General features: G+C 35.8%; 1 protein-coding gene across 2 annotated transcripts in view; it reads right to left on the reverse strand.

Annotated features, from left to right (window-relative positions):
• The window catches only part of STAG1 (stromal antigen 1), a 366,619-nt gene that overhangs the window by 15,167 nt on the left and 327,192 nt on the right, over window positions 1-24,260 (reverse strand). For both annotated transcript variants that reach the window (XM_046647396.1, XM_046647405.1), the window contains 5 exons: window positions 22,153-22,327; window positions 20,291-20,430; window positions 17,439-17,540; window positions 13,465-13,613; window positions 12,602-12,730 (listed from right to left, as the gene is read on the reverse strand). In XM_046647396.1, the coding sequence (XP_046503352.1) occupies window positions 12,602-12,730; window positions 13,465-13,613; window positions 17,439-17,540; window positions 20,291-20,430; window positions 22,153-22,327 (695 nt within the window). The remainder of the gene's footprint in view (window positions 1-12,601; window positions 12,731-13,464; window positions 13,614-17,438; window positions 17,541-20,290; window positions 20,431-22,152; window positions 22,328-24,260) is intronic.

Consider the following 24,260-nt stretch of genomic DNA (forward strand, 5'->3'; position numbering starts at 1 on the left):
ATAATGCCATTTACATTAGCACCCCCAAAAAATAATTATTGAGGGACAAATCTAACAAAACACATACAAGATCTATATGAGGAAAACTATAAAACTCTCATGAACAAAATGAAAGAAGAACCAAAGAGAGTGAGAGATATTCCATGTGTATAGGTAGGAAGACTCAATATTGTTAAGAAGTCACTTGACATGATTTATAGATTCAATGCAATTCCAATCAAAATCTCAGCAAGTTATTTCGGGGATATGAACAAACTGATTCTAAGGTTTATATGGAGAGGCAAAAGACCAAGAATAGCCAATACAATATTGAAGGAGAAGAACAAAGTTGGAGGATGGACACTATCCAACTGTAGGACTTACTATAAAGCTATAGTATAATCATTTTGCAATATATATGTATATCAAATTATCACACATCGTACACCTTAAACTTTCACAATGTTGTATGTTAAATATATCTCAATAAAGCTGGGGAAAAAAGGGGAAAAAAAGCTATAGTAATCAATATATAAACACATAGATCAATGGAACAGAATAGAGAGACCAGAAATAGACCCACATAAATGTAGTCAACTGATCTTTGACATAGAAGCAAAGGCAATAAAATGGAGCAAAGATAGTCTCTTCAACACACAGTGCTGGAACAACCTGACATCCCCAAGCAAAAAAATTAATCTAGACACAGACGTTACATCTTTCACAAAAATTAACTCAAAATGGATTACAAACCTAAATGTAAAATGAAAAAATATAAAACTCCTATAAAATAACACAGGAGAAAACCTACATGACCTTGGATACAGCAATGACTTTTTAGATACAACACCAAAGGCAAGCTCCCTGAAAGAAACAATTGGTAAGCTGGACTTCACTAAAATTAAAAATTTCTACTCTGCAAAAAACACTGTTTAGAGAATGAGAATACAACCATAGACTGGAGAAAAAATATTTTTATAAATTGATCAAATAAAATTGGTAAAGGACTGTTATCTAATACACAAAGACCTCTTAAAACCCAATAAGAAAAAAAAAACCTAATTAAGAAATGGGCAAAAGACCTGAACAAACACCTCATCAAAGAAAACATATGGATGGCAAATAAGCACATGAAAAGATACCCCACATCATATGTCATCAAGGAAATGCAAATTAAAATAACAAGATACCACTATGCACCTATTAGATTGGCCAGAACACTAACACCAAATGCTGGTGAGGATGTGGAACAATAGGAACTCTCATACATTGCTAGTGGGAATGCAAAATGGTATAGCAACTTTGGAAGACAATTTGGTGGTTTCTTACAAAACTAAACATACTCTTACGACGCAATCCAGCAATAGCACTCCTTGGTATTTACTTAAAGGAACTGAAAACTTATGTCCTCACAAAAAGCTGCGGTAGCTTTATTCATAATTGTTAAAACTTGGAAGCAATCAAAATGTCTTTCAGTAGGTGAAAGGCTAAATAAACTGTGGAACATCCAGACAATGGAATTTATTCAACACTAAAAAGAAATGAGCTATCAAGCTACAAAAAGACATGGAGGAACTTTACATGCATATAACTAAGTGAAAGAAGCTGATCTGAAAAGGCTACCTAGTCTATGATTCCAACTATATGACATTCTGGAAAAGGCAAAACTATGGAAATAGTAAAAGGATCAGTGGTTGCTGGGGTTGTGGGGAGGAGAGGAAGGATGAACAGGCAGAACATGCAGGATCTTTTGGGAAGTGAAAATATTCTGTATGATATCATAATGATGGATACATATCATTATACGTTTGTCTACACTCACAAATGTACAACTGCAAGAGTGAACTGTAATGTACACCATGAACTTTAGGTGATGAGGATGTGTGAAGTGTCAATTATAACAAGTGTATCACTCTGGTTGGCAGATGTTGATAATGGGGGAGGCTATGCATGTGTAGGGGCAGAGGTATATGGGAATTCTCTGCACCTTCCCCTCAGTTTTCCTGTGAACCTAAAACTGTCCTAAAAAATAAAGTTAAAATATATAAATTGAATTAAATTAAATCACATGCTTCCCTGTTAGTCTGGAAGACTGTGCATGCCCAAGGATGCCCTTCTCAGGAGCCATGAGAGGGAACTGCCAAGCTGCTAGTCCCTTGACTGACCATGGGGAAAAGGAAATTCCCTGAACCGTGATAGCAACCATCAAGCCACATACACATCCAACAGTAAAAGGTAAAAATCTAACTGGCTGAAGAGGTTTAAGCACAACCTTGATTAACAAGAGGTTTACGTTGGCATAGAGGTAACCCCTAGGTACCTAAATCAAATGATAAAAAATAAGGGAAAAAAGATCTGAGCAGGGATAGCACAGGCTGCACAGTGCAAGAGAAACAGACTTCACAGAGTTTGTTCAACCAAGACTCTAAACAAAGTGGCCAAGCAAACAACAACATCAATTTCTGGGGGGACAGAGAATCATTATCAAGAGTAGCTAAATTATTGTTTCACAGTGTATCATATATGCAATATATTACTTAAATGTTCAATTTTCAACAAAAAATTATGAGACAGAAAGAAATAGGAAAACGTGACCTATATAGTAAAAAAAAACAAAAAAACAAAAAAAGAGCAAGCAATAGAAACTTGGCCCACAAAGACTGCAAAGCAATTATTATAAATATGTTCAAAGAACTAAAGAAAACCATGTCTAAAGAATTAAAACTATAGGGCTGGCTCTGTGGCCTAGTGGTTAAGTTCAGTGTGCTCCACTTTGGCAGCCCAGGTTTGGTTCCTGGGCATGGACCCAGATCACTTGTCAGTGGCCACGCTGTGGTGGTGACCCACATATAAAATAGATGAAGTCTGGCCTAGATGTTAGCTCAGGGTGAATCTTCCTCAAACAAAAAGAGGAAGATTGGCAATGGGTGTTAGCTCAGGGTGAATCTTCCTCAGCAAAAAAAAAAAAAAAGAAAGAAAGAAAGAAAGAAAAGTGTGATGACACTATCTCTCATTAAATAGAGAATATGAGTAAAAATATAGAAATAATAAAAAAAGAACCAAATGTAAATTCTGCAGTGGAAAAGTAAAATAATGGAAATTAACTAAAAGGGCTCAACAGATTTGAGCTGGCACAAGAAATAAGCAGTAATCTTGAAGAATATATCAATAGAGATCATGCAAACTGAAGACAGAGGAAAAAAAGCAATGAAGAAAAATGAACAGAGCTTGAGAGAAACCAGGAAACCCTTAAGTGCACTGATGAGTGTAATAGGAATACCAGGAGAAGAAAGCAGCAGAAATAAATCTGAAGAAATAATGGCAAATTACTTCCAAATTTGATGCACAACATTAATCTATACATCTTCAAAGCTCAACAAAGTCCAAGCGAGACAACTGCAAAGAGATCCACACCCAGATGCATCAGAGGTAAAACACTGAGAGCCAAACATAAAGAAAAATTCTTAGAAGTAAGAAGGGAAAAGTAACTCATTACACACAAGGGAACTCCAATAAGTTTAAAAGCTGACTTCTCATGAGACACAATGGAGGCCAGAAGGCAACAGGATAACACATTCAGTGCACTACAAGTAAAAAACTATCAAACAAGAATCTTCTATCTAGCAAAACTGTATTTCAAAGCTAAAGATAAAATAAAGGCATTCTTAGATGAACAAAAGCTGTGAAATCTGTTGCTGGCTGCCCTGTTTTACCAGAAATACTAAAGGAAGTTTCTTCAGGCTGAAAACCATGACACCACAGAGAAATCTGAATTTACACAGAAAAAAAAGTGCCGAAAGGTAATAACTAAGTAGTTATAAAAGACAATATAATTTCATATTCACTTATCCTGTATTCTTTTAACTGATTTAAAAAAATTGTATAAAACAAACTGTATTACGGTATCGTTGAGCCAATAACATAGAAATGTTACTATATCTGACAAGAAACACAAAAGAAGTAAGTGGGAGCAAAGGTGGGTAAGAGTAAGGAAATGACGCCAGATGGTATTTCAAATCCATAGGAAGAAAAGAAGAGAAGCAGAAATGGTAAATAAGAAGGTTAATATAACAAACTCTATAAATATATACTTGGCTCCCTTTCTTCTCTCAGCTTATTTAAAAGAAATACAATTATATCAAGTGAGAATTATAACAATATATTGTTGGGTTTGTAACATCTTTAGATGCAGTATGTGTAACAATAAAAGCACAAAAAAGAAAGGGAGGAAAGAAGCTATATAGGAGTAAAGTTTTTATATTTCCTTAGAATAAATCTGAAGTAAATTTTCGTTAAGTTAAGATGTATATTGTAATGCTTACAAAAACTAATAACTAAAAAAATACAATTAAAAGTTTTTGAAGAAATTAAAATGTTACACTAAAAAATACCCATTTAATATAAATAAGGCAATAAAGGAGGAAAAAACAAAGACAGACATATAGAAAACAAAAAGTAATGGCAGGGATTGCATTAAAAAAATACCATGATCCAACCATATGCTGTCTAGAAGAAACACACTTTAGAATTCAAAGACAAAAACACAGAAAGTGAAAGGATGGAAAAAAGGTATACCATGGAAATGGTAACTAAAATAGAGCTGGAGTGGTTACACTGATATTAGACAAAATGGACTTTAAAACAAAAATTCCTAGAGACAGAGAAGGATATTTTATAATGAAAAGTAAGAGTCAATCCACCTGGAAGACATAATAATTATAAACATATATACACGTAACAACAGAGTCCAAAAACACACGAAGCAAAAACTGACAATTAAAAAGAGAAACAGGGATAGAGACGTCAGCAACATGGCAGCGTGAGTTCACCCGGGACTTTCTCCCCTCCAAATTACAACCAAAAAGAGCAACTGCATTCTAACCAAAAAAAATTCCTAACAACAGAAATCATTGGAGACCTACAGCAGCGAAACCACAGAGGGCAGAGAGGCTGGAGCCGGCTGGGAGGAGCTGGAACGGGGTAAGAGAGAACTTCGCTCCCTCCCCTAGAGACTGGGATCACTGCCGCGGGTGAGGGGAGGAGTGGGGGAGGGTCCACGCATCTGGGGATCATGCAGGACTCCCACTGCCCTGCAGTGGAAACCCTCTAACCGGGGAAAGCTTTTGCGTGGGGGAACCCCAGCAAGCCAGGGCCCTGGGAGACCAGAGAGCCAGAGCTGATCTGAATCTAGGTCGGGGCACGGGAGAAAGTGCCCCTCCTCCCCCAACCCGTGCTGCGTGGTGCCATCACGGCGGAAGGTGGAGAGCTCAGAATGCGCAGCTATTGACCCCCATCCAGTGGCGATAGGCTGTAACTGCAACAGAATAATAGCATCATGCGCAAAAACCGCTCCTCCACCATCCAGCAATTTATAAAAGCTCCAGTCCAAAAGGAAAAACAGTAAAAATACAGAAGTATGTCCTGAGAACTTGGAAACTAAGTGAAGATGAGTTCAAAATAACTAACTATCATCAAAATACTCAATGAGGTAAAGGGAAACATAGAGAAACAGGTCAACGAGTTCTGGAGTTACTTGACAAAAGGGATAGAAACTATAAAGAAGAATCGATCAGAAATACTAGAGATGAAAAATACAATGGATCAGATGAGAAAGAATACGGATTCCCTAAATGCCTATTTAGACACCATAGAGGAGAAAATTAGCATAATCGAAGACACAAAGGCTGAATGGCTCCAGACAGAGGAAGAAAGAGAACTAAGAATTTAAAAAAACTGAAGAAAATCTCCGAGAAATAGCTGACTCAATGAGAAAATGCAACTTAAGAATAATTGTCATTCCTAAAGGCATGGAAAAGGAAAATGGAGCAGAAAGTGTACTCAACGAAATAATAGAAGAGAACTTCCCAAATCTAGGGATTGAGAGAGAAATGTGTGTGGGAAGAGGCTTTCAGATCTCCTAGATTTGTCAATGTAAAAGGACATACTGCAAGGCATATAGGAGTAAAAATGGCAAAAATGAAAGACAAAGAAAGACTACTGAGGGCAGCAAGGCAGAAAAAAATAATCAAAAAAGGAACCCCTATCAGACTTTCAGCGGATTTCTCTACAGAAACCTTACAAGCTAGGAGAGACTGGAGGGACATATTCAAAACTTTAAAGGATAAAAATCTTCAGCCAAGAATACTCTATCCAGCAAAAATATCCTTCAGATATGAGGGAGAAATTAAATCTTTTCCAGACAAGCAAAGCTAAGGCACTTCGTAGTCACAAGACCACCACTACAAGAAATCCTCAAGAAGGCTCTCATACCTGAAATAAGAAAAAAAGGGAGAAATGGGTCACAAAACACAGAGTAGGGAGACAAATAGATAGAATCTGAATAGGATAGCAAATACTCGACTATAGCATTAGGATAAAGGGAAGTAAATCACCAAAGCAAAGACAATCTTACCACTCTAACCACGAAGTCACAACACAAGTTGGAATAAGAGATGAAAATAATAATTTAGGAGGGGAGGAGGAAAGGGACTGAAACAGTCTAGGCCAAGGAAGTAATAGACCACCAGAAAATGGACTATGTTATACACAAGATTCTGAATACAAACTTCAGGGTAGCCACTAAACTAAAAAACAGAACAGAGACACAAAACGTAAATAAGGAAAAATCTAAGAAACCCAGTATAAGAAATTGCAGAAGTCAATGGGTAGGCTAAAACACAGAGGACGAGAAACAAAGGAAACAGGAAAACCGGAAAACGAGCCACAGAATGACAGCATTAAGCCCTCATGCATCAATACTCACCCTCAATGTAAACAGACTGAACTCTCCAATAAAAAGACAAAGAGTGGCAAAATGGATTAAAGAACGAGATCCAACAATTTGCTGCCTCCAGGAAACACACCTCAGCTCCAAGGACAAACACAGGCTCACAGTGAAGGGGTGGAAGACAATACTACAAGCTAATAGCAAACAGAAGAAAGCAGGTGTCGCAATACTTATATGAGACAAAAGAGACTTCAAGATAAAGCAGATAAAGAGAGACATAGAGGGCCAATATATAATGACCAAAGACACACTTCATCAAGAAGAAATAAGGCTTATAAATATCTATGCAACCAACACAGGAGCACCAAAGTTCATAAAGCAACTATTAACAAACCTAAAACAAGATATCAAAAATAACACAATAATAGTAGGGGACCTCAACACCCCACTCACATCAACGGACAGATCATCCAGACAGAAAATCAACAAAGAAACAGTGGAGCTAAATGAAAAGCTAAAACACTTGGCCTTAATAAACATATATAGAACACTTCACCCAAAAACAGCACAATACACATTCTTCTCAAGTGCTCATGGGACATTCTCAAGGACAGACCATATGCTGGGAAACAGGGCAAGCCTCTACAAATGTAAAAAAACTTGAAATAATAACAAGCATCTTCTCCGATCATAATGCTATAAAGCTAGAAATTAATTACAAGAAAAAAGCTGAGAAAGGCACAGGGATGCGAAGACTAAACAATATGCTATTGAACAAGCAATGGATCACTGAAGAAATTAAAGAAGAAATAAAAAAATACCTGGAGACCAATGAAAATGATAACATGCCATACCAACTCATATGGGATACAGCAAAAACTGTACTAGGAGGGAAATTCATCACAATACCGGCACATCTTAACAAACAAGAAAAATCCCAAATAAGCAATCTTAAACTACACCTAACTGAATTAGAGAAAGAAGAAGAAACAAAGCCCAAAGTCAGCAGAAGGAGAGAAATAATAAAAATCAGAGCAGAAATAAATGCTATTGAAACTAAAAAGGCAGTAGAAAGGATCAATGAAACAAAGAGCTGGTTCTTTGAGAAGATAAATAAAATTGACAAACCACTAGCCAGACTTACAAAGAAAAAAAGAGAAAGCTCTAATAAACAAAATCAGAAATGAAAGAGGAGAAATAACAACAGACCCTGCAGAAATACAACGGATTATAAGAGAATACTATGAAAAACTATATGCCAGCAAAATGGATAACCTAGAGGAAATGGATAAATTCTTGGACTCCTACAATCCCCCAAAGCTTAGTCAAGAAGAAGCAGACAATTCCAACAGACCAATCACAAGGAAAGAGATTGAAACAGCCATCAGAAGCATCCCAAACAATAAAACCCCAGGACCAGATGGCTTGCCTTGGGAATTCTACCAAACTTTCAGAGAGGATTTAATACCTAACCTTTTCAAGTAATTCCAAAATATTAGCGAGGATGGAACACTTCCTAACACATTCTACAAGGTCAACATCACGCTCATACCAAAGCCTGACATGGACAGCACGAAAAAGGAGAACTACAGGCCAATATCGCTGAGGAACATAGATGCAAAACTTCTCAACAAAATTTTGGCAACCCGAACACAGCAACTCATCAAAAGGATCATACATCATGATCAAGTGGGATTCATACCAGGGACACAGGGATGGTTCAACATCCACAAATCAATCAACATGATACACCACACCAACAAACAGAGGAATAAAAACCACATGATCATCTCAATAGATGCAGCCATTTATGATAAAAACTCTGAAGAAAATGGGGATAGAAGGGAACTACCTCAACATAACAAAGGCCATATATGACACACCCACAGCCAACATCATACTCAATGTGCAAAAATGAGCACCATCCCCCTGAAAACAGGAATGAGACAAGGATGCCCTCTACCACCACTCTTATTTAACACAGTACTGGAGGTTCTGGCCAGAGCAATTAGGCAAGAAGAAGGAATCAAAGGAATCCAAATAAGGAGGGAAGAAGTGAAACTCTCGCTGTTTGCAGATGACATGATCTTACATATAGAAAACCCGAAAGAATCCATTGGAAAATCTTTAGAAGTAATCAACAACTCCAGCAAAGTTGCAGGGTATAAAATCAATTTACATAAATCAGTAGCATTTCTATACTCTGATAACGAACTAACAGAAAAACAACTCAAGAACACAATACCATTCACAATCACAACAAAAAGAATAAAATACCTCGGGGTGAATTTAACTAAGGAAGAGAAAGACTTATACAATGAAAATTACAAGGCTTTTCTGAAAGAAATGGATGACGACATAAAGAGATGGAAAGATATTCCACGTACATGGATTGGAAGAATAAACATAGTTAAAATGTCCATTCTACCTAAAGCAATCTACAGATTCAACACCATCCCAATCAGAATCCCAATGACATTCTTTACAGAATTAGAACAAAGAATCCTAAAATTCATATGGGGCAACAAAAGACCACAAATTGCTAAAGCAATCCTGAGAAGAAAGAACACAGCTGGAGGCATCACAACCCCTGACTTCAAAACATACTACAAAGCAACAGTAATCAAACAGCATGGTACTGGTACAAAAACAGGTGCACAGATCAATGGAACAGAACTGAAAGCCCAGAAATAAAACCACACATCTATGGACAGCTAATCTTCAACAAGGGAGCTGAGGGTGTACAATGGAGAAAAGGAAGTCTTTTCAACAAATGGTGCTGGGAAAACTGGAAAGCCACATGTAAAAGAATGAAAATTGACCATTCTTTTTCACCATTCACCAAAATAAACTCAAAATGGATCAAAGATCTAAAGCTGAGACCTGAAACCATAAGGCTTCTAGAAGAAAATGTAGGCAGTACACTTTTCAACATCAGTACTGAAAGGATCTTTTCGGACACCATGTCTTCTCAGAGAAGGGAAACAATGGAAAGAATAAACAAATGGGACTTCATCAGATTAAAGAGCTTCTTCAAGGCAAATGAAAACAGGATTGAAACAAAAAAACAACCCACTAACCGGGAAAAAATATTTGTAAGTAATACATCCGACAAAGGCTTAATATCCATAATATATAAAGAACTCACACAACTCAACAACAAAAAATCACACAACTTGATCATAAAATGGGCGGGAGAAATGAACAGACATTTCTCCAAAGAAGATATATGGATGGCCACTAGGCACATGAAAAGATGTTCATCATTGCTGTGCATGAGGGAAATGCAAATCAAAACTACACTAAGATATCACCTTACACCCATTAGAATGACAAAAATAACTGAAACAAATAGTAACAAATGTTGGAGAGGTTGTGGAGAAAAAGGAACCCTCATACACTGCTGGTGGGAATGCAAACTGGTGCAGCCAGTATGGAAAACAGTATGGAGATTCCTCAAAAATTAAAAATAGAACTACCATACGATCCAGCTATCCCACTACTGGGTATCCATCCAAAGAACCTGAAATCAGCAATTCCAAAAGTCCCATGCACCTCTACGTTCACTGCAGCATTATTTACAATAGCCAAGACATGGAAGCAACCTAAGTGCCCAGCAACATATGACTGGATAAAAAAGATGTATATACATACAATGGAATACTACTTAGCCATAAAAAAGAAAAAAAATCGTCTCATTTGCAACAACATGGATGGACTTTGAGGGAATTATGTTAAGTGAAATAAGCCAGATAGAGAAGGACAATCTCTGTATGATTCCACTCATATGAGGAATTTAAACATGTGGACAAAGAGAACAGGTTAGTGGCTACCAGGGGAAATGTGGGGTGGGGGGTGGGCACAAAGGGTGAAGGGTTGCACCTACAATACGAATGACAGGCAATAATGTACAACTGAAATTTCACAAGATTGAAACCTATCGTTAACTGAATAAAAAAATAAAAATAATAAAAAATAAATAAAAAGAGAAATAGGGGCCAGCTCTGTGGCCGAGTGGTTAAGTTCATGAACTCTGCTGTGGCGGCCCAGGGTTTCGCCGGTTCGGATCCTGGGCAGACATGGCACCGCTTGTCAGGCCACCTTGAGGCAGCATCCTGCATGCCACAACTAGAGGGACCTGCAGGTGGGATATGCAACTATGTACCAAGGGGGATATGGGGAGGTAAAGCAGGAAAAAAAAAAAAAAAAAGATTGGCAACAGCTGTTAGCTCAGGTGCCAATCTTTAAAAAAAAAAAAGGAAAAGAGAAATAATAATTCAAGAATAATAGAGATTTCTACATTCCACTTTCAGTAGGACAGAACAACCACAGAAAAGATCAACAAGGAAATAGAAGACTTGAACAGGGCCAGCCCAGTGGCGCAGCAGTTGGTTCGTACATTCAGCTTCGGCAGCCCTTGGTTCGCCAGTTCAGATCTCAGGTGTGGACCTATGCACTACTTGTCAAGCCATGCTTTGGCAGGCATCCCACATACAAAGTAGGGGCAAACAGGCACGGATGTTAGCTCAGGGACAGTCTTCCTCAGCAACAAAGAGGAGGATTGGTGGCAGGTGTTAGCTAAGGGCTAATCTTCCTCAAAAAAATAAAAATAAAAAAAAAAAGACTGGAACAACACTATAAACAAATCTATAAGCCAACTGGATCTAACAGACATCTACAGAACAAAACTCCACTCAATAACAACAGAAGAATACACATTCTCCTCAAGTATACACGGAGCATTCTCCACAATAGATCATATGTTGGTCGATAAAACGAGCCTCAATAAATTTAAACGGTTTCAAAAAAACATATAAAGCATGTTCTCTAACAACAATGGAATGAAATTAGAAAACAACAACAAAAGGGAAATTTGGAAATTTATAAATATGTGGAAATTAAAGTACTCCTAAATAAACAACAGATTAAAGAAGAAATCACATGGGGAAATGACAAAATACTTTGAGATAAATGAAAACTTACAAAATGCAGCTAAAGTAGTGCTTAAGGGAAAAGGTATACTTGAAAATGCCTACATTAAAAAAGGTTTTCAAACCACTCCATGCCCACCAATACCCAACACCACTGATTCTCTATCATATTATCCTATTTCAGTGCCTGAAACTCTTGTTTGTTTGTATGTTTATGTTTTGTCTCCCTGTATTAGAATATAAGCTTTCTAAGGGCAGAAACTTTGTATTGTTCACTGCCCGGCCATATCAGAACAAAAGCTATACAACAGTACCTGGCCATATTAGGAGCTTAATAAATATTTTCTGACCAACATGAAGCCAACATCTTTCCTTAGAACTATCACTCATATTCATACAAGCTTTAACTGTCCCTCCAATTTTCTGTTCATTTATTACGTTATTAATTGACTCACATTCCTATCAATCTATGAAATTTGGGATCCATTAGAGAATCATGCTCTTAAAAAGTTTTTTAGTTTGTTCTAAATAAGACTTATCCCATCAAAATCTTTTTGAAAATTGCCTATATTATTTCTTTAAACTATCATAAAAACTAGAAAATAGAAAAAAAATCAATCTTCTTGAAACAAGTTAAAAAGTAAAACTAAAATATAATTAATATAAAAAGAAAAAAGGGTTATACAATGGGCAAGCCAACGTTCATAAATCTTTGCAGAATAAGAAATCATTTCCACTTGCTTAATTTAATCTTACAAATTCTAGCGTACTGAAAGGTAAGCAGTGGAAGAACAATTATAAATAAAAGCTTGAAAGAAAACTACAGTTCCTTAAAACAAACAATCAGAGCTTAAGTTATCAACAGTAATTATATCTAGGTGATTAAAATTTCTTCAAAAAATAAACACTTAAAGTTACAACGATGTCATGATAACAGCCACATTTCTTGCAATGTGCAACTTACACAGTCTTTTTGTCCTGTCGAAGAAGTTTAGAAGAAAATTCACTTAGTACTTCCAGGAAAGCCAGATTAGGAGGTGGATATTCTTGCCCTTTCTGATTTTGGTATTTAAAGGCAAATTCTATGCCATCCCTGAAGTAAAAGAAAATATAATCTTATTTTTCCGGATAGCTATGGTGGTTCTCTCAATGGGCTAGAATTTCAAAAACAGTTGGGAAGACAGCAAAATCATCACTAAAGGTAGTAAAATCTGACAAATTCAAATGGTAAAATAATGTCAATTGGTATGACATATTTGCATTATAATATTTAATTGTTATTTACAGTAGAAAACTGCAAGTTGTGAAAAATAATAAAAAAAATAAACAGCTACAGAATTAAATTCCTATGTGTGTCTTTTAGGGGTAAGAGAATACCCTGGAAAGATAATTAGATTGCCAGAAAATTGGGTTATTAGAGTTGGTCATGGTATCAAGTAGCTATATCAGTTTTTGTAAGGTACTTAAAGTTTTCTGTCCTTCAGTTTTCAGTTATGAAATGAGGTTGACCAAATCAGTACTACACAGTTTTTAAACTCATGTCTCCTACAACATTTTCACACTCTCTGATAGACCAGACAAGAATATTTTATTAAACTTTATTTTCTTATACTTCATAAGATGAAAAAATGGGCAGCTTAAATACATTTTTTTCAAATTAAAAATGCCCCCCTAGTTGAGAATCATTAGACTAGACAATCTCTAAAGTTCTTATGCCTTGAAAATTCTACCATTTGTCACTTTAAAAATGGGTCCAATAACAATTATTTCATTTATTCCAGTAAACCAGATTCTGCATAACAGAAAGTGTTTATTTAGCTCACTCACTTGTGAAGTGTGGCAACTGCTTCTCGTGTCTTGATTTGGTCCAGTCCAAATGTAAGGGCAAAGCGACGTGCCAGTTCTTTAATGCCACTGACATGGGCAGATGTTCTATCTAGGTTGGGACCTTGCTCTTGAACAAGTTCATTAAACAACTGGTAGAAAGAAAAAAGAGGAAAAAGCCTACAGCTAAGAAATATTTATTTATTTTTTGAATAAGCAATATAATTTAAAAATATTTAAAAGGCATATGATAAAAATATATATTTCCCTCCTTGCACTTAACTGTAGCCACACTGTTCTCCTTCTTCACATCATCTACTAGTTTCTTCAGCTCATTTTCATACTAATTGTATGATTAAATGCAAACAGCCTATCTATCTATTTACTCATTCATTGGTGAGGAAGATTACTGATTGATTAATTGATTGATTCGTGAGAAAGATCAGTCCTGAGCTAACACCTGTGGCAATCTTCCTCTATTTTGTATGTGGGATGCCACCACAGCATGGCTTGATGAGTGGTGTGTAGGTCTGAGCCTGGGATCTGAACCCATGAACCTTGGGCCACCGAAGTGGAGTGTGTGAACTTAACCACTATGCCACTGGGATGGCCCCAGGAATTTATTTTTAATAAAAAAATAATGCATTTTGGGTTGGGAAAAGGAAATATGTTTACAGACATATACTATACATTTATAAACATCTATTATTCTTTTTGTTGTTGTTTTCACAGGAATGGCAATATATGAAATATAGGCTTCAGAACTTTTGTTTTTTCACTTATTATATCTAAGACAAGAACATTATATACAAGACGACCATTTGGATGTAGGGGCTATGATTTTTCCCACCCAATAACAAAATATATGAAAAGTTCTTAAGCTGAGTGGAGGGGCTTTCTAAATTACATATATTTTATATATATTGTATCAAAATAACAATAAAAAGAAAACCCTGGAGTACCAAAGAATATAAAAGCAATCATCATTTTACCACCCAAGTTAGAAACTTAACTGTATCGGTACACATCTGCCTTTCCCACTATTATGAGAGACGAATAGGCCAGGCTTTCATTTAAAGCCACTCCTTACATACTGGATCTCATTCCCTTTTACCTACTAAGTGGTTTTGCTCCCAAGCTTACTGCTCTCTCCTGCGTCAACTGTTCCCTCTCTACTTAGATGTATACATCTTAAAAAAACCCAAAACCCCCTAACTTCTTAACTCCAATCTCCTCTGCCAGCTACCAGCCCATTTTTCTGAGTCTCTTTATGGCAAAAATCCTGCACGGTATTGTTTACATGTGTTTTCTTCAATTTCTCACCCCCTACTCTCTCAATTCACTCTAATCACACCATTAAATTGAAATAGCTCTTGTCTTCTTCTATTAATTATGTTGTCTATCTTTTTAGTTTTCTTCAGCAATAGACTGGCCTGAACTACTTACTGTGCCATGACTGGAAACAGCAGTTTTTCCAGAGATTTTCAAATTTATTTGCAGATAATTGTTTATAAATTCTTAAACTTTAAAATGTTTTCACAGATAGCTGTACACAATAGCCTTAAAATTTACAATACAAAGAACGTATTTCATTGTACAAAATTCAAGGAAGATCAAAGTAAAAGTTCTCCTTTATCTTTCCCACTAAATATCATTCTTCTCTCTAAAGGTGATCAATATTAAAGTTTGAAAGTTTTCTAGACCAGTTTAGAAACATTAATACATTACATATACAAAGTTTTAACTTTTACATAAATGGTATTGTACTACATAATTTGTCCTGAAACTTGCTATTTTTCACGTAATATTTTGTTTTAAAAATCTTTTAGCTACTTCAGAGTATCAGTTTATTTAACCATTTTTCTGTTGATGGACATTTAGATTAATTCCAACTTTTCAATAATACAGAGATTACTACAAGGAAGTATCTTTCACACATATATCTTTTTGCACATCTGCACTGCATCTATATAGTCATGCGCCACATAATGATGTTTCAGTCAGTAATGGACCGCATATATGACGGTGGCCCCAGAAGATTAGTACCATATAGCCTAGGTGTGTAGTAGGCTATACCTTCTAGGTTTGTGTAAGTGCACTCTATGCAGTTCGCACAACGATGAAATTGCCTAACGATGCATTTCTCAGAATATATCCTCTTTGTGAAGTGATGTATGACTGTAGATACCTAATAGCAAAAATACTAGTTTAAGGGGAATATCTGTCTTAAAACTTTGAAATACAGCACAAAATTATATTCTAAGAAGGCAAGAGCAATTTCCTTCACACAAGACTTTTTTCTCCCCATCTTTATCAATCATTGGTATTATCAATCATTTTAATTCACACCAATCTGTTCAGCAACGATAAATATCTTCTTGCAATTTGTACTTCATTAGCTATTAATGAAGTTATACTTTTTTTCATGTTTATTGGTTTTTAAACTTTCCTTTCCTTTTTCTTTTAATTAATTATTTTTATTTTTCCTTTGTCTCCCCAAAGCCCCCCGGTACATAGTTGTGCGTCCTTCTAGCTTTGGCATGAGGGATGCTGCCTCAGCGTGGCTTGATGAGCGGTGCCATGTCTGCGCCCAGGATTCGAATTGGCGAAACCCTGGGCCACTGAAGCGGAGAGCGAGAACTTAACCACTCGGCCATGGGCCTGGCCCCTAGATTTCCTTTTCTGAAGAGTGACTTTTCATACTCTTTGCCTAATTTTATGTGGAATTTATTTATGTCTTTTATTGATTTGTAGAATTTATTATGTATGATTGAAAATTTCTTCCCCCTATCTGTCATGTATTTTTTAACTTTGTTCAGAGTGCTGGGTGAAGTACAGATCTATTTAAGTTTATATATATCATCATTTTTTTTCACTTTGTGGCTTTTTTCCTCAGAAAGAACTTCCCTACTCCAGGATATAAAAATATTCTCTTATAAACTTAAATTTTTTTTTTTTTTTTTTGCAGAGGAAGATTCATCCTGAGCTAACATCTGTGCCAGTCTTCCTCTATATTGTACGTGGGTTGCCACCACAACATGGCTGCCAAGTGCGTAGGTCTCTGCCCGGGATCCAAACCTGTGAACCCAGGCTGCTGAAGCAGACCATACCGAACTCAACCACTATGCCATGGGGCTGGCCCTCAAAGTTTTAATTTTTAATATTTATATATAATTTACCTAGTAGTTATTTTGGGTACATGATAGGGCTATAAACAGCTATTTTTCCAAATACACAGTCAACTGACCCATCATCATTTATTGAATAGGCTCAATCATTCCCCACTGATTTGAAATGAGACTTTTATCATAGACTAAATATATACATACATACCTACAGCTGACGCCCCCCCCACCCCTAACTCCAATCTCTATAATAATTTACTAGGCATTTACTAGGAATCTTATTTATCCTATATATATGACATATTTTCTTATTTGGATATTACTGTTGCCTCTTCCTCATTAAATACTTTAAAAGTGTATTTTGATGTTTTCTTTCTTTTTGGTGAGGAAGATTGGCCCTGAGCTAACATCTGTGCCAATCTTCCTCTATTTTGTATGTGAGACACTGCCACAGCACGGCTTGATGAGGGGTGTCTAGGTCCACAGCAGGGATCTGAACCTGTGAGCGCTGGGCTACTGAACTGGAGCACACAAACTTAACCACTGCTCCACTGGAACAGCCCCTGATGTTTTTCTTTGTAAATGATTACTTTTTAAATATTCAATTGAGCATTTCATCTGGTCCAAGAATAGATCACCTTAGGATTTCATCTATTTGAAATGTGAATTATAGGATTATCTTCCAAAAGAAAAGACACATAAACACATCTTTGTACCAGAAAGCATCCATAGTAATGTGCTGTTATAATGACCTAATTTAAATGAGGTAAGGTATCTAGCAGATATTAAGCACATGGAAGTGCTCAATAATACTAATTCTACTCTTTATCTCTTTTCTTTCAAATTTCTTACCTGCTGTAAACTGAGAATGAGGGTCTTGGCACACTGAATTTTATCAATCTGCCTGGTTTTACTCAGTGTTTCCTTAATAATATCACCATAGTCATTGTAATACTGTGAGAAAAAGAAAGAACACACAGCTTCAAAATTATTGAAATTTCATGAGATAGAGAAGGGGCTGGTGAAAGAAATGGAAAGGTGAGTATAGAGGCGTTTAATTTCTCCATCATAAATATAGTAAGAGTTAGAAGATATAGTCTAAAGTTAAAGGAATACACATTTTATATTTAAGATTATGAAATAATAATAGTAAGACTTAAAAAACTAGGAGTTCCAAGAGGAGAGGAAGTGATACAGGTCAGCAAAATTCCTCATTCTTTATAACATGGATTCCATAGACATCATTTAAAGGGTGACAAATTAAGAAACAGAACTTTGGTAGAAACTTCCTGAAGAACTAAAACCAAAACAGTTAAAATTGCTTACCTCTGGGAGTGGGCCTAAATAAGGGGGATGTGCAGATTAGGGTAGCAGACTTTTCATTTAATAGTTTTGTATACTGTTTCATTTTCTCCCCTAACATGTCTATATTTTACTATTATAATAAGAAAAATAAAAATATTGACATCTTCAATAGTGACCGAGAAAAATTTAATTTCTTTATAATTTAGTTTTTTTCACACAGGATTTAAAGAATTTTCCTTCTGAGTACATAATTAGGAAAAGCTTTATTTGAAACCATTAAACCTAGATGTTATTTCAAAGCCAAAGCCTAAAACCTAAAACCTATGTGAAGAAGTGAGTATATTAGCTTGGCAGTTGGGTTTTTGTAATTTTGAAAAAGATGGGTGTGCTTCCACAATATGAGGTGCAAAAGAAAAATAGCGCAAAAGAATCATCCTTTCAGTGCAACTAAAAATTATCCTAGTGAAGAAAAAAAGAGCAATATATATTAAGACACTAAAGTGGTTCAGCAGGCAGATCTCTAATAAATTCAGAATTGTAATGATCACATAGAGAAGTGGGGCAAAAGCCAAACAGCCAAGGATATATAACAAAGAGTAGCAAATACCTATTAGAATACTCACAAAAAGATTAAAGCCTATAAACAGCAGAGGCATGCAAGAATTGCTAAGGATGATAAAAACTTTGGAGAAGGCTCACTTCTTGAAACCAATGCAGTATTGTTAAGTGATGACAAGGAAAAACCATGGTTGGCTCATATTCATATATCCAAACCCTGTTTAGACATTATAGTACTTTAGGAAGCTTTCTCTAATTCCTCTCACTCAAGTCTCTCTCTACACGTTGTGCTTGCTTCGTAATTTGTTCATCTATCACTACAATAACCATGCTGAGGCTTTATGGTCCAGTGCAAAGAGCTAAGCTTTGAAGCTACACAAACCTAAAATCAAATCCCCATTTTTGCTACTTTAATAGTTGTGTGACCTTGGAAAGTTACTTAACCTCTGAGCCTTAATTTCCTTATCTGTAAATGATGATAGTATTTTCCGCTTCACAGGGTTATTGTAATCGATGAATATAAAAGTTGAACAGTGTCTCAAATATAAATGTCACAGAAAACATAGGGATTTATTCATTATTAGCATGTTACATTATATTATGTGTACATTTCAGTTCCTTTGTTTATCTGTAAGCTTCTCAGTGCAGAAATCACGTCTCACTTAAATCTCCGGCTACCAGCACAGTGATCATCATATTACAGCTATTCAGCAAAATATCATAAATTAGTTTCTATGTCATAACTAGAATTGGACCATATCTAAACACGGATAAAGACACAAGTGGATCAATGGCACACAAAATATTCTAAACATGGACAAAATAAAATACTGTCTCTGACATGAGAACAAGGCAAAAACACATAAACTGACAAGTGTTTCCTCTTCTCTGTGCCTGTCAGGCAGTATTATAAAGATTTCTGAGCACTGTTTTTTTAAAGGGTCAGGAACAAAATGGAACTTATAGAAAGGAGAGCAGCCAGTAAGGTGAGTACCTATCAAAATCCTGTCATATGCAGAATGGTTTAGAAACCTTCCACATCTCCTTACTTCCCTCAGGAAAAAAACCCAAACTTGTCACACAGTACGTGAGGTATAACCTGTCACCTTCTTTGAATCTTATCTCTAGCTCCATTCTCATAAACAATCCATGTTGCTATATTAAATTACTTGCATTTCCTCCAAACAACTCCTATTCCTTTGTGTCTTTGGACATGAAGTTCAATCTGCCTAAAAGTCCTCCCACTACTTTTTTGCTTGACTAATTTATGCTTATCCTCTCAGACTTAGTTCAGAAGTCACTTCTAAGCAGTTTTCATTAACCCTCATATTTCTTAAGAGTTGGGTATCTGTTTTCTATATTTCCAGGAACCCATCTACATACCTCTATTATACTGTATAATGCAACTGTCTAATTACTCGACCACCTCCAGCTTTAGACCACTTTATAGCAGAAATTTAAAAATCTTTGTAACTTTAGTGCCTGGCAGGTGACAGGGTACACACAGTAGGTATACTTATAAAAAAAATCTGAAGAAACGTCATAAGGAAGACAGATTAGCTATCATCCATGTTCATCAAGAAAGTCCATGGCCTCATGAAAATAAAAACTGTTCTTTCATATAAATGTGAGGCACTCCTACTTTATGGAATTGATATAATAGTATATAGATTGATAAAAAAAATCATATACTTATATAAAAGAGAGAAACTTTAAATATATCAGATCATCAATACACAGGTAAAAGCTGTCAATTTTAACTTCCGTCATCATCTTTTCATTTCTCATTTCAAATTTCTCTGCCACTTAGATGGAAGGAGAATAAGAATATGAAACTATACCTTCATGTAGTGTTTAAAGATGTCTGCAGCTGCATGCATGTCAACAATATCATAAATGATAAGTTTGCTGAAAGCAGCAAGTAGATTCCTCCTTTTGTGTAAGGCCTCAATTTTATTAGCTTCATCTTCTTCATCACCCTCTAACCACAGAAAATAAATTGGTTATGAACTTTGGCCCTTTATCAACGTAAAACAATGCATAATAAAAAACCTTATATTATAACTTTACAAACAGGTACAAATCAGTTTTAGATAGGATGAAAACTGTTAGTCATACTGATTATTTTAGGGTGCTATATTTAGTTACACACTTATTTAACACTTGGTAGGCACTGAGGTTCCTGTCTTCTAGGAGATTGCCATAGCAAAGACTGAGTAAAATAATCATATATAAAGCAAACCATATATAAGGATTAGTTTTTTTTCCTGATAAGTTTCGTCAGAATAATACTGTTCTCTGTTTACCTTAAAAATGCTGTCTTTTCTTATTTCAGTATTCCTTATCTGCTAATATATTTCCACAGAGAAGAAATTTCTGGAAATTTTTAAGACACAGGGAAAAAGTTTTCTTCTAGAAAAATATACGGGGAGCAATGGAAATATATGGGGGAGTTAGGTTTCAGGACTTGTCCTAAACATGGTTACATTATCAGCTGAGAAATAAAATATATTTTGCAAACCATGTTATACACATATACATTTTTTAAAACAAAACCCTATTAAATACTTTCAAAACAAGTAGTGTTTCTTTCTCAATTTTTAAATTCTCAGATCCCAGTGGCTTGTCTATTTCTAATCTTAGGAAAATTTTCTCCATAAGGCTGCAGATGATAAAACTTAACACATCTGTTTCAGGCTCTATAGTGATCCTCTCACATCTTGGCCTGCCCTTACTTGGAGACAGTGCTCTTTCTTCCCCTCTTCACATGTATATGTTCATAAAAGAATTTACTGTCAACTTCTCTCTTTCCTTTCTACTAACTGGTCCTGCTGCGAAGCATCAGTGCTTTGAGACGTTGGAACTCTTTCTGCTTAAGAGAAGTAGCAGGTAAATTTTATCTTCTAAGATTAATATGACTCTAAAAATACTTTGTTTCACAGTCTAGCATTTTCTAAAATGTTCTAAGTTTTCTAAAACAGAACTGGGGATCAGATACACCACAAATCTTATTTTAGAGAGCTTAAGTCATCTATTTCACAAATAACCCATTCTAGATAAACTCATTTACAATTACTTATATTCAGTCTAATTTTGCTAAGTTATCATTCTGCAGGCTTAGCACAATTTTGACTGGTGAGGTTTGATAACAGTCTTGTAGCACTTAACATCTCATAGTTATATTTTATTAATTTAAGTAATATATGATGATCATTCAGGAATAGAAAGCAACTCAGATGCTTTCCTTTAGAAAAACTGTGAACCTGAATGCACTTCAACATCTATCCTACATATACATTTTGCACATGTGGGAAATGACAAATGTACATAATTATTCATTATAGCATAGTTTATAATAGCAGAAGATTGGAAACTAGCCAAACATCAATCAGTAGGGGATGGATAATATCTATAATCTGCTATATTTAAACAACGAAATACTACGTAATCATTAGAAAAAGAATCAAGAAGTCTGTGCTTCCTGATAGGGAAAGCCGTCTAAGGACTGTATTAAAGGAGGGAGACTTAACTGTATACATCTTTATTCGTGTTGGTTTCTTCACTACATGAATGTATTGTTATTAACTTTTTTCTTAAAAGAGAGAAATTCCAGTATTTTTTAATGATTAAATTTGAATTTTTCCTTCTATCTTTTGGGGTTGGTAAACAAGATCAAAATTGACAAGATGATAGCTACAAATACCCATGCTCTGGTTCTCCTCATCCTGGTCAATGAAAACATGATCCATCACAAAACTGAGGAGTTCAGACTGGAGCCCAGTATCTGGATTAAACACCAAAGGCTGAAGGCCCTCCCTGCCACCTGTCATTAATTGGTGGCTAAAAATCATCAAAAGATCACAGAGTAACATGAAAGCCTAAAAAGCAAAGAGAATGCATCAGTAAAATATTGTACAAATACAGTTACAACTACAAATCAATGTTAATGAAAACATACTAAATTAAATACAGTTCAATAACAGTACCATAATAGAAATTTTGAGCATTTAAATTCCAACTACTTAGTTTTAATTTCCAAACAACAAAATTACTTTTTCTCATTAAACACTAGTTATATTTAAGACTTTTCTCCCCAAATATAATCTATTCCTCTTACTTGGCTGTATTAACTCAAAACAGCTGATAAGAGATTTTGACTTGAACTTAAAAAAAAAAGAGTTAAATTCAACTCTGGAAATACGAAATTGATAGAATAACTTATGATGGAGGTTAGAAATCAATCATATAATGCTAAATCAAATAATAAGCATAAATCTTAAGACAAACTGCACAATTCAACAAATTACAATGCAGTATTCTAAATCTGTAAGCTACTATTTTGGATTCTTCTTTAAAAAATCTAATGTAAAAAACAGATCTCTAACAGTAGGTTTGAAATTGAATTCAAGACCATTCACATAAAAACCAGTATCTAAAAGCTTCCCAACAAATTTAATTAAATAAGCGAACTTACAATTCATTTCTCCAAAGAGAAACTTATAGTTTTGTTACCAAATTTGCCCTATTTAATGGATGGTATGAAATAAATGTGTCATCAGTTTATTTTTATTTTATTTTTTTTTAAGATTTTATTTTTTCCTTTTTCTCCCCAAAGCCCCCCGGTACATAGTTGTGTATTCTTCCTTGTGGGTTCTTCTAGTTGTGGCATGTGGGACGCTGCCTCAGCGTGGTCTGATGAGCAGTGAGTGCCACGTCTGCGCCCAGGATTCGAGCTAACGAAACACTGGGCCGCCTGCAGCGGAGCACGCAAACTTAACCACTCGGCCACGGGGCCAGCCCCTGTCATCAGTTTATTTTAACTGAAAGATTTTGTTGTGGGATAATTGAGGGCTCTGACACCTCAAAACAATCCAATCACCCTCCTCCAAAAACTGATTTCTATGGGAAAACACAATTTTGGCATGTAGTTGGAGACGGTTATAGACTTGGCTGTCTAGCTCCAGCAAGAACCATGGCAGTTCATTCTCTGACTGCACAACCATAAAATACATAAAGATATTTAGAAAGAGCCACTTGAAAAGAGGGAAACATAAAGAGAATCCAGGGGAATATATATACATTTTTTACTGAGGCCAGAGTTTTGGATATCACCAAATGGTGATAATGTAGAAACACTGAATTTTTGCTTTAAATGTCCAGAGCTAGGTACTTTTAGACAGCACTGGTAGGGTTCAGAAGGTTTAGAGATTAAGGTTTAGCAAAGATCATCTCTGTTCCTATTTTAAGTTAGATGCTGATAGCTCAATAGAGAAGAGACCTGTGATAACCTATCTGGTAAGAAGAGATAGCAAAGGATAAGTACTACTATACCCTTTAACTAGATTCTCTTTCTAGTCCAACATCATAATAAAAAATAGTATGGAAAAGGTACATTCTGTTTTATACAAAAGTATTTCCTAATAGAAGAATAGGTAATTATATAGTTTACAAAATCCCTTCATAGAAACAGTACTGCCTTGGGCTCCACTTTGACCCTTTTTGGGCCGCGCCCCTTCTCCAGGAATGAAGAGTCTGTTGGACCATTGGGATATGCCTACCTGTAGCCCAACTTCTACACCAGTGTCTGGGTACTGGGTCTCAGGGCTTCCTTGCCCCATCAGACCTGAGTGCTACCAGAGCCTGCACAGGCCTTTTCCCTAGGCACATGCATCTTGAGTGTGTATATTCCTAGGGCCCAAGGTGGTTAAGGAGCAGCTGTTCGAGGGGGTAGATGCTGAGAGTTTGGACAGGTGGGCTGAAGTGTTCACATGCATGTGTGAGAAGTTCTTCCTGGTGGGGGAAAGAACTGAA

This window comes from Equus quagga, chromosome 1 (assembly GCF_021613505.1).
Source record: "Equus quagga isolate Etosha38 chromosome 1, UCLA_HA_Equagga_1.0, whole genome shotgun sequence".
Lineage (NCBI taxonomy): Eukaryota > Metazoa > Chordata > Mammalia > Perissodactyla > Equidae > Equus > Equus quagga.